Source organism: Sinocyclocheilus anshuiensis, unplaced genomic scaffold (genome assembly GCF_001515605.1).
Source record: "Sinocyclocheilus anshuiensis isolate Anshui unplaced genomic scaffold, SAMN03320099.WGS_v1.1 scaffold579, whole genome shotgun sequence".
In the NCBI taxonomy this organism is placed as follows: Eukaryota; Metazoa; Chordata; class Actinopteri; order Cypriniformes; family Cyprinidae; genus Sinocyclocheilus; species Sinocyclocheilus anshuiensis.
The window spans coordinates 3,764,996-3,775,589 of record NW_015551075.1 but is presented as its reverse complement, the minus strand read 5'-3'; the positions used below and the strand labels follow the sequence as shown (position 1 = coordinate 3,775,589).

The following is a 10,594-nucleotide window of genomic DNA, read 5'->3' as shown; positions in this document are numbered from 1 at the left end:
CGGCCAAATATTGTCCTATCCTAACAAACCATACATCAATGGAAAGCTTATTTATTCAGCTTTCATATGATGTATACATCTCAATTTCGAAAAATTGACACTTAAGACTGGTTTTGTGGTCCAGGGTCACACACACACACACATATACACACATACACATATATTTTAATATATATTTATATATATATATATTAACTGTTGCAAATACTTATCCTTAACTACACATTGCCATGACATTGTAAATCACAATGATAGTGATTTAATTCACAAATCTTAAGTACACTAAATCCGCTTCATTTTGAGACAGACATCATTAAAATTAATCATAATGTGAAGTTCAGTAAGCAAGTTGAGTGAACAATTTGACAGACCGATTCCAAACAGTAACTAGGCTAACTCTTTTTGAATGATCGCAAATTCACATTCACAACTTAAACTAAGCATTATCCCATTGATGAATCTATCAAAAATAGGACTATTGTTTTTTTTTTCCATTTTCTCTTTGTGATTTCATAATTAATCTACTCTGTATTGAACAGCCGAGTATTTTAGGCTGGCATTCGTTCAGGTCTGAACACATGCACATTAAAGAGCAGGACAACGGAGCCAAAGATCAATTACACTCTTATTAAAGAGGGCTGTAGAAATAAAGGCACAGGAGCTGCCGGGCCGTGCTCGGTTGTTTCTGTCAGATCAGGTTAAAAAGAAAAAAAGCAACAACCAATTTCAGGTGGAAGGAGGCTTTGGGGAGGAGCGGTGAGCAGGGAGCAGGTGAACAACCGATTTCAATCACAAAGAAGATAGAAAGAGAGGGAACAAATAAAAAAGGATGTAGGGAAGACAATATAGGTAAAAAAATAACTAGACCAGACTAGCAGTGCTTACAAGGCAGCAAAAGAATAGTTCAAGCTTTAGGTAATTTGGGATTTAAGCTTTGGTTCTGCGTAAATGCTGCATCAGTAATTTGTCATTGAGAATAAACACATAACGTAATGTTAACTTCAGTGCAAAGCCAGCTATGTGGTTAAATAGATGCAAAAAAGACCAATCTCATATGCAAATAAGCACAAGAAAGAAGACCAATTGCAATGCAGTATGCAAAAAGATGCAAGACAGATTAAATCACAATGCAGTATTTTAGATTCTGAAACACTATCAACATTTTCAAACTTTACATATTATATTTCTCCAATAATGCAAATCTGAGGCTGAAATTATCTACACAAAAATGTCTAACTTTCTTACACAAAAATGTAATATTAGTTTGATAAAAGTTCTAACTAAACTAATAGTAGAACTTTGTGGATGAGAAGAAGAGTTTTAATCGAGTGCTGCTTTTTAAGCACTGTAATAATTTAAGTAAAAAAAATACAAAAAATACAAAAAACAACGCAGAAGTCACATCAGCTTTAGGCCCCGTCCACACGGAGACGCGTTTAGCTGTATACTCATAAATTTTGTATCGTATAGGCGTTTCGTCCACACGGATCCGGCGTTTTGGGAGCGTGAAACCGATATTTTTTTAAACCGGGTCCCAGAGTGGATAAATCTGAAAACGCCGCTCTTGCGTTTTCGTGTGGGCAGCGAATCCATATATTTTCTGAAACGATGACGTCATCAGCCCACGTCAGACACCGCTACGTCTCGTAACAGCAACAAAAACATGAACAAACACTGAACGATTGTCTTTTTATTAACTAACATTAACACAGATTAATAAATGTATTGTTCCATGTTCGTTTGTATACCGCGCGCAAGGTTTATGCGCATAGTCCAAGTCTTCTTCCCCATTTTTAGTGTATCTCTGTGGCAGAATTACAGCGCCACATACTGGTCTGGCATGTATACTACATCGTTTTGTGTCAGTTTCGTGGTTTCGTGTGGACACGAGGGGAGACGAGGGGAAAAAAAAGATCGGATAGGGAAAGCTCTGGCTTCGTGTGGACGTAGCCTTAGATATTGTTAAACAAGGTGCTCAGCATTTCCTTTCCACAAATCAGCTTCCCAAAAATCACACAAGCTTCACTAGTTGACATGACATGGCTAGCACCGGAGCATATGCTTTCTGTTGCTATGAATTTGCTCCACGCAAACAAGGAGAAAAAAAAAAACACTAAAAAAACAAATAGGTGCCTAAAAGAAAGGGGAGGGAACCAAAACTGACAAATGTGCTAGTTCTTGGCCAGAATGCTGTACAAAAGAAAAACGTTTCTTCCCAAGTCTTCCTCTGACTCCTGAGGTCATGTTGGCGAGCCTTAACGAGGGTAATTGCTGTCGATGCACAGGGGCCATGTGCATAACTGGGTCATGGCCACGATCGTCTGAACACACACTGTCTACTGTGTAGCGTAACGAAATTCCCTGCTAAACCACCTACACGAGGGCCGCATGAAGTCAAGGTGAAATCCAAACGGAGCCTATTTGTTAAACCATGTTCCTGGTGTGGTGCACAATTCATCTATACACATTATTCCAAAGTATAAAAAAAAATTTATCAGTGTTTCCCCTGCCATTATATTAGGGGGGCGGCCCGCCCTCCCAACGGCACCCCCCGCCCCCCTTGAAGGTCAAGTTAATTAAAATTGTTTTTTTTTACGTTTATTTTCTCTATAGCGCCAGATCACAACAGAAGTCATTTAAAGTTACATTTTCTATAGAACAGGTCTATACCTTGTTCTTTTATTAAACAAACTAAATAGCCTTATGTTATTTATCTTATTTACACGACGGCATGTCATTTCTGTTTCTACGTTACATGGTCGCGCTCTCTGTATGGCGCACAGCGGAGTTCCGCCCCGATGCGCGCGCACACACAAGTGATCACACTCCCACTCCCACTAGTATTTGTAAATATTAAGCCACAAAACGACTATTCAAATATGAATTCTGTGTGCTAATGAATGGCGCAGACGTGCGGTTTTGTTTACTACTTGTACTGAAGCGCGTGATGCTTCCAGTGATATTAACGTCTGCCGTCTCACTAAATGAGGACATAAATACATGAACAACATCTCCAGACCTGCTCTGAGAGTCACTTAATGAGCATTTTACCGTTTCATTTGAGTAAAACTATCCTCATATCACATACACACAGAAATGTAAAGGTATTCACGGCAACCCGTCAAAATAAAAGTTCGGTTTTACTTGAAGACATTGCAGCAGAAATATATTACTGTTGTTCAGTAGAATGTACGTAATACTACTACTACTAAAATGATTAAAACCTTATTTTTAAGGAATAATCATACAATATTTCTTCTATATTTTAATTGCAATATTAAATCCCCTTTATTTTCCCCAAAAAATTAAATGCGTTTAATTTTCATTATTTAAAAGATAAATTAAATAAATGTTTTATGTATTAAAAAAATGTAAATACTCAACACAGAATTTCTGAGGGGAAAAAATCGTAAGAATAATTGAAACTTGTTTTCCACTCTAGTGTGGAACTGCCACAAAGATCAACTTCCAATGGATAAAAAGAAATCCTACCCTACATATTTTTCTTGTTGTATCCATTCACAAAGAAATATGTTACTGATATAAAACAGGTTCGAATGTCAGTTCAGTGTAAAAAAATAAAATAAAATGTAACGTTTAAGTTAACTAACAAAACTATCATAATTTTAATGGTAAAAAGTTCCCTTACACTATAGTGAAAAACTGGAATAGCTCTAATGTGATATTTCAAGTAATTTACAGTAAAATACTGTTAAATGTACAGTTTTTGAAAGTGCAAAAGAACAAGTCATCCTATAATTTACAGTAAAAAAAACAAACATATACATTACCAGAATTCTGTGTGTCAGCTCACGTTTGATGGGTTTTCAATTAAATTATGGTTTGTTCTTTGTTTTTCCTTATTAGTCATGTACATTAGGGTTTTACGTTACATCTTCTCTTTACCACATGGGTTTTGAAGGTGGCTGTCAGTATATTATAAAGGTAAAAAACAGATTTTAGTAATTTGGTATATATTAACATTATTTCAGTTAATGAAATATACATTGTTTACTGTAAATTTAATTTCAATCTGAGAATATTGCTACCATATTTATTTTTACAGTAAAGTTCAGGCAACCACAGCTGCGGTTTCTTTTTTCTTTCTTCATAAATTTCACAGATTTTTTATGTTTATTTTATTTAAATAAAATAAAATAAACTGACTTAAAGGACCATATCAGGCAAATGCAGCTTTAAAGTAAAGCAAAATCACAGTGCATGCTGACAAGAAACTAAAAACATGATGGAAAAAGGCCTTTTCTAAAGGTCCCCCGTTTCTTCAAGCGAATGTGCAGTTGTGTGTGTTTATGTCCAGGAACGCTAGCCTCTGGTAAACACAATCATTATCTCCCCAATCTAAACAAGCCTTTGCTTTCCCAGAACACACAGCTCTATAAGCAAAGAGGTGATTAAGGAGAAAGTAGTGGATGAAGCAGGGCTGCAGCTAGAGAGGAATCACGGGCCTCGCGACGTTAAACCGCGGGTGATGCAAACACCAATGGCTTTAAATAATGATGCAGCCTTTTTAATCTTCCTCATATTACAGCTCAAAAAAACCCGCGCTGTGTTAAAACGGCTCAGTTTATACTTTTGTGCAAAATTATCAGCCTATAAAACGGCCAATAAGAATTGGAATGATGTAAAAGCTTTTGTAATAACACCAGCCTGCTACAGTAGTAAGTTTATCATCATATTCAACAGTCTGGAAGACTTTACCCAAAAATGAATAATGCTCAAACAGCATGTCTGCTGCAAAGACTTTTTCCTCCAAACCACAAACCACTACACGTAGAGTGATCGAATGAACAATCCGGTTTTAAATTGCACATAATGCAGACCATGAAAATGTATTTGACAAAGAGCTCAGTGTACGTTTCACCTGAAATATGTAATATTGTGCCACAGCTAAAATCGTAATAGTAACTATCTATTTCTGTCTGACCCGCATAGACCATTATGCTATTAAAGGTATCTTGTGTCTGATGCAGTCCAAACCTATTACAAAGTTTGCTTATTTAGGAACAAACACCATGTTAGACATATAAGGCTCTGTGATACTACGAGCCTGACAGACCAAGAAAAAAACGTATGAATTGATGCATTTCTTAATTTCAAAGTGAGCACAAAACAGAACAGCTAAAAACTAAATTGACTCACAACCATAAACGGAACGCATAAAAAAGCAAACTGAACTGTATTTCTGTGCATTGTCCCTTGTTACTCACATATGCACGTGTGGCGGTTGAAAGCGGCTCTGGTTAATGTTGTAGTGGGTGAAGGCCTGCGTGGGGTTGGAGCTGTACTCGTCCACCGAGATGGTCACTTTGCCTTGTGACGGCATTCCGTGGGCCATTCTTTCTCCACGTGACACATGAGACACTTCACCAGGACCCTGGAGCGACCCACACAGTCAGCATCCTTCAGAACCACCACTTAAACGCCGAAAAGAACCCTTGACAATGCCGAGATGAAGGACGAGATACTATCTGTGAAGAAAGAGTGACAGAATAAAGATTATGATGTGAAATCAATTGCATAAAATGACTGTAATACAGAATAATAATAATAATAATAAAAAAATAGATGGTAAAACATGGAAATGGCTAAATAACTGAAGTTGTATTGCAAAAAAATTTAAATTATGTACAATATTTGCTTTGTAGAAAGTTTATTACCTTACTGAAGTGTTATATTCTTTATATGAATGTAAAGAGTAATTGACCGCAAATAAAGTGAAAATGGACGATCATTACATTTCTACCTAAAAAATACAATTTTTTTTTTTTTGGTGTATTTAGTCATATTAAAGTATATTTTTGACTTGTAGAGAAAGAAAACGTTAATTTAGATGTTACTACGTTAAACTCAAACTTAGGTTACATTTAATATCAATTTTATTTTCTAGAATACATCTGCTTAAATATTAAAAGTTTTTCTGGCAAACATCTAATAATTATCATTTATAATCATTTTCATTTCATTTCCACTTTAAATGTATGATAAAAACAACTTTCATGCTGATCACTAATAAAGTTGTTCAGAATCTCCTCCAAACTCAACAACACAAACTCCAGTTGCAAATTTAACCAAAACTCTAATGACAGATCAATGACGGAACAATATACCATGATCCAAACCTTAATCAAGCTGACAACAAAATCTAAGCAAGAGTGTTGAAAACAAAACATAATACAAAAGGCCTAATGTCCTAACCCTTAACTACTTCATCTAACCCTCTCAAAACAACTTTCACTCACTTACTTTACTTACTTTAAAAGATGTTATAACATATTTACTGTAGAAACTGTATAGCATGTTGCTGTCAGTTTACACTTTATTCTTTGAAAGATATATAAAAATAATACAAGTAATAAAACAAAATAATACTTATATGGGAAAACAATCACATTGACCACTATTTACTGTTTAAATGCATGCAGCAATAATAACTGATTTTGCACAGGAACATCTGCCACAAAGTACGTTTACCGCACTAGATTTAGCTAGACATCATTTAATGAGGCAACCCATCATCGTACATCCTTAAAAAAATGAGTAAAGTGTGACTGCTCTCTCCATGTTATCTACTGCAGCAGTGTGTAAAAATCACATTATTCAACTAAACACAACAGGTTTAATATGTACAAGACTAAAGGCATTGAAAATGTGATGCAAATTAATTCTGAATTCTTGTTCTGTAGTGTTAGACATGCAAGCATTAGTCAGTAGTATCCTGTCAACCAATTGGATGTTTTTTATTGATGAATTATTATTATTATTATTAACTATTAATAATATAACTATAACTATTATTAGTAGTAGTAGTACTTTCTAATTTATGAGTCGTTTTCCCTCTCCCCTGTTCAACATGTCTGTAGCTTTACTTCATACCATTATTACGCAATTTTGCAAAAGTGCTAATATTCCCCCCCCACCCCACTCAACTGCAAGTGTTATTTATGCTTACTGTACTTGCATCCACAGCACTGTACAAGTGACAGAAATATTATTTCTTAGTACATTTTAATTTAATATAAATGTACTATCATATACACGACATTATGCTGATGTGCTGTAAACTTACTACAGTTTTTAAAAACGAAATACAGTATTTTCCTGTCACGTATCTGTCATTAAGTTATCTTTGATCTTACGTCAAACTTTTTCAGTCAAATACAAATAACTCTAAACGTAATATACTAGTTTGTTTAACGTAAATCAACAAATTTTTTGCATAAAACAATATTCATCCTCATGCAAAAAAAATCGCTTTCCTCACCTCTGCTAGCTAGCAACCACTAGCTTAGCTGCGTAAAAATCTGCCGTTGCGTTTAATATATAACCGCGTGATATTTATTTGCGCTCAACTCTACAGCTTCCGGCTGAACAATGCGAGGGAACGATCCAAATAAATGCTGCAAATCATGTTTAAAGTGCGGACTGCACTCTTCAGAGAGAGAGCAAAAGAGATCAACTTGAACCTACATCAACCCCGACTACAATATCACCGACATTTCGAGTTAAAAACACGCAAAGTCGCGGGTAAATGTGTCCAACGCGCCCGCCGCGAAGGGTGATCGTTCCCCGGGTGAGTAGCTGCGCTGACACCGCCGTTCAATGACAAGCCACCTCTAACCCTTTTGTGTCTTTTTTTTTTTTTCTCGCTCCCTGTCTAAGCGTACATTTCCAGGCTGCATAACACACCAGAAGAGGTTGAAAGACCCTCTTTCTCTCTCGCCCACCTCTAAAGATGTTGCTCCATACACGCCGGGGAATGCAGATGTCGGTAGCCGAAGAGGTGGCACTCGGAGCCGGGCAGGGGCAGGACCCTCGACCCTGGGAGACCCTGCGGCGAGACGCGGGAGAAGCGGCGCAGGCAGGCGGCGAGCCTCGCTCTGACTGGCGGAGAGGGGGAGCGAGTCTAGACCGCGGCAGAGGAAGAAAGGACTGCCACTGGGGTCAGAGAGCAGCGACGAGTGCATAGCCTCCGTACTAGCATGGCGGAGCGAGAGTGCGTGCGTGCGTGCGTGTGTGTGGGGGGTTACTCCTCCCCTCCCTCAGAAGAGTCTGCCATGATCTGCGTTCACACGTGGAGAGGACAGACCCTCTTCTGCTGCTTATTTTCGCGTCTTTCTGCAGTGTCTTTTGTTTTGGAGGTTACATTTTATAGCATTGATTTAATCAAACCTAAGAGGACCTAAAGTACCTTGAGGAAGTGCATTTTTTAGGTTACATTTTAAAGGAGACACCATTATTTACTTCACACTGTGTGCATAAGAGCACTGGGTCTTTGTGATGTTTGCAAAGTTTTTCCATGTAGGACTGAGTGAAAAGGGTCTGCGTTCATTTCATAGGGTAAGGTCAGGTAAAATGGGCCACTTTTTGGTGAATTACACAGCCAAATTTTGCACACTGGTCTTTGTGTGATAAGTCAGGTATTTTCTATCATTGTATGTTATAATATGTGACCCCCCCCCCCACACACACACACACACATACAAAAACAAGAGCTACTATGATATCAGAAATCCCAGCTACTGTGTTTCATGGTAAAATGAGACAGAAGATCTACAACAAAATTATTAACAAAGAATCAAACGCTCTTGTTGTTGAATACAATCATTGCTGATTTAATTTTGTAAAATGCCATTATAAGAAATGCTTTATGACTTAATGTGTCAAAATGTATGTGAGTGATAGGTTCAGTTCAGACTTACTGCGTGTGAAAATAAGAACGCAGTAAGTATAATATATAACAAATATACCAATAAAAAGCAACTTTACCTACTAAAACTCATCTGAACCACGTAGTGTGTATAGATGTGTGTGTGTGTGTGTGTGTAAGAGAGAGCCAAATTAGTGTAGAGCTCTAAAGAGCAGTTGCATATAGCATTTCTCATAAACAGCTGTAAAGAAGCAGGCATAATTTTGTTTTAAATTGTAATTTTATGTGCAATTGTGCTGTTTCAAAAACTGATAACCAAATAAACACAAGTGTTATGTGAGTATGTATTTATGGATAATGCATTCATACAGTATACTGTACATATGACGTATCCTAGCTTGAAATTAGATTATTTTAATTAAAGAGTTATTTAAAAAGAAAGGAACCATCAAAATATCTTAAAAATCTGTTCAAAATTAAATTCAGTAGCCAATTTTTATGTGACTTTTATTTAGCAACTGTATATATGGGATTATTTTGAAAAATGTAATTCACGATACTTTACTTTTTAGGTGTTCTATAGTGTTTTGTAAATGTATAAACCTTATAATTAACCATTTGTTGAAATTAGCATGTCAAGGAATTGATTTTATGCTTTATTATTTTATTATTTTATCTGAATGCCTTATGCAAAATATGGATCATAAACGTGGTGACTTATACTAAGCCGTAAAAATCATGAATGGGCTAATTGAAAAGTGTAAATTTTTACCACTGAAATCCTTGCTTGGTGAAATGACGGCATTGGACTGTATCTGCTGTGCATTACTGTTATGTGTTGCAAGCAAGAAGGTGAATCTTTGAAATGTGGATTTTTCACTGACATGTTTCAATTTTCAGAAACCCACACACACTAATACACACAAACCACACACAACGAAGCGACATTTCTATTTGACTTTTCTCTTATCTCTGGAAAATGTGTTTTCATCGACTAGCCAGCGGGCAATAATGTGAAGGCAGAGTAGGAATTTTATTCGCGGAGGCCGCCGTTAAACACTGCACCATCATTTGTCCCCCTGCCTGCACTAGCGAGAGAGAGAGAGAGCGATGATAGATACAGCTTCAAATGTCACTGAAGAAATGGCCTCTGACATTAATGTTTTATTCAGTCTTCTTCCCCTGATCACATCTATACAATAGAAAATGTAAATGTTATGCAGAATGCTTAAAAAAATTCACTATATATTTTATGACCTTCTATAAAAGAGGGGCAAAATGACTCTATGAAAATGGAAATGGAATTAAAGCCATATTAACCGGGAGGGTGGGATAGATTCTGTGACGAGTGGTGGGTGATTTTCACTTAACCCAAATCTAGCAGCAGGGGCACAAAGGGCTCTCAGATAGATAGAAGCGCACACACACACACACAGATTTATGTTGATCACATATATTGTCACTCTTTGTATTAGGAAATCAAGACTAGAGGGATCCAGAGTAGAAGAGAAAAATATAATTGGATTTCATATAATATTGCACTGCATGACAGACTGAATTAATATCAGTCAAAAGGATTTATTTTATAAAGAATTCTAAACAAGTCGGTCTGTAATACCTGGAAAAAGATAGAACATTCCTATTCACCTCGGCTCAATGCCTATGAAAATACACAACCGTGCATCTTTGCTCATGCTCATTTTTTTGAGCCAATCACCTGAGCCATAAAATGTCATGTGACTAATTATTCTGGGGCCAAATTGACATCATGACGACACTGATTGACTGATGTCAGAATGCACACAGACCCTTCAATAGTGACTCCTGAGGTGTGACGTCAAAGGCTGCCTAAAGCTAAAAATATATTTCATGTTTTTAAGAACCTCCAAAAACATCCGTGCACTGGTAAAACATCTACTATAATAT

The 10,594-nt window shown here is 36.7% G+C and overlaps 1 protein-coding gene across 1 annotated transcript in view; it reads right to left on the bottom strand.

The window, feature by feature from the left end:
* Positions 1-10,110, bottom strand: part of LOC107662336 (metallophosphoesterase MPPED2-like) — a 36,331-nt gene extending 26,221 nt beyond the window's left edge. The window contains exons 1-3 of the mRNA XM_016452318.1: positions 10,091-10,110; positions 7,746-8,909; positions 5,229-5,489 (exon numbers count right to left, since the gene is read on the bottom strand). Coding sequence (XP_016307804.1) covers positions 5,229-5,356 — 128 coding nt within the window. The 5' untranslated portion in view covers positions 5,357-5,489; positions 7,746-8,909; positions 10,091-10,110. The remainder of the gene's footprint in view (positions 1-5,228; positions 5,490-7,745; positions 8,910-10,090) is intronic.
* Positions 10,111-10,594: the final 484 nt, after the last annotated feature.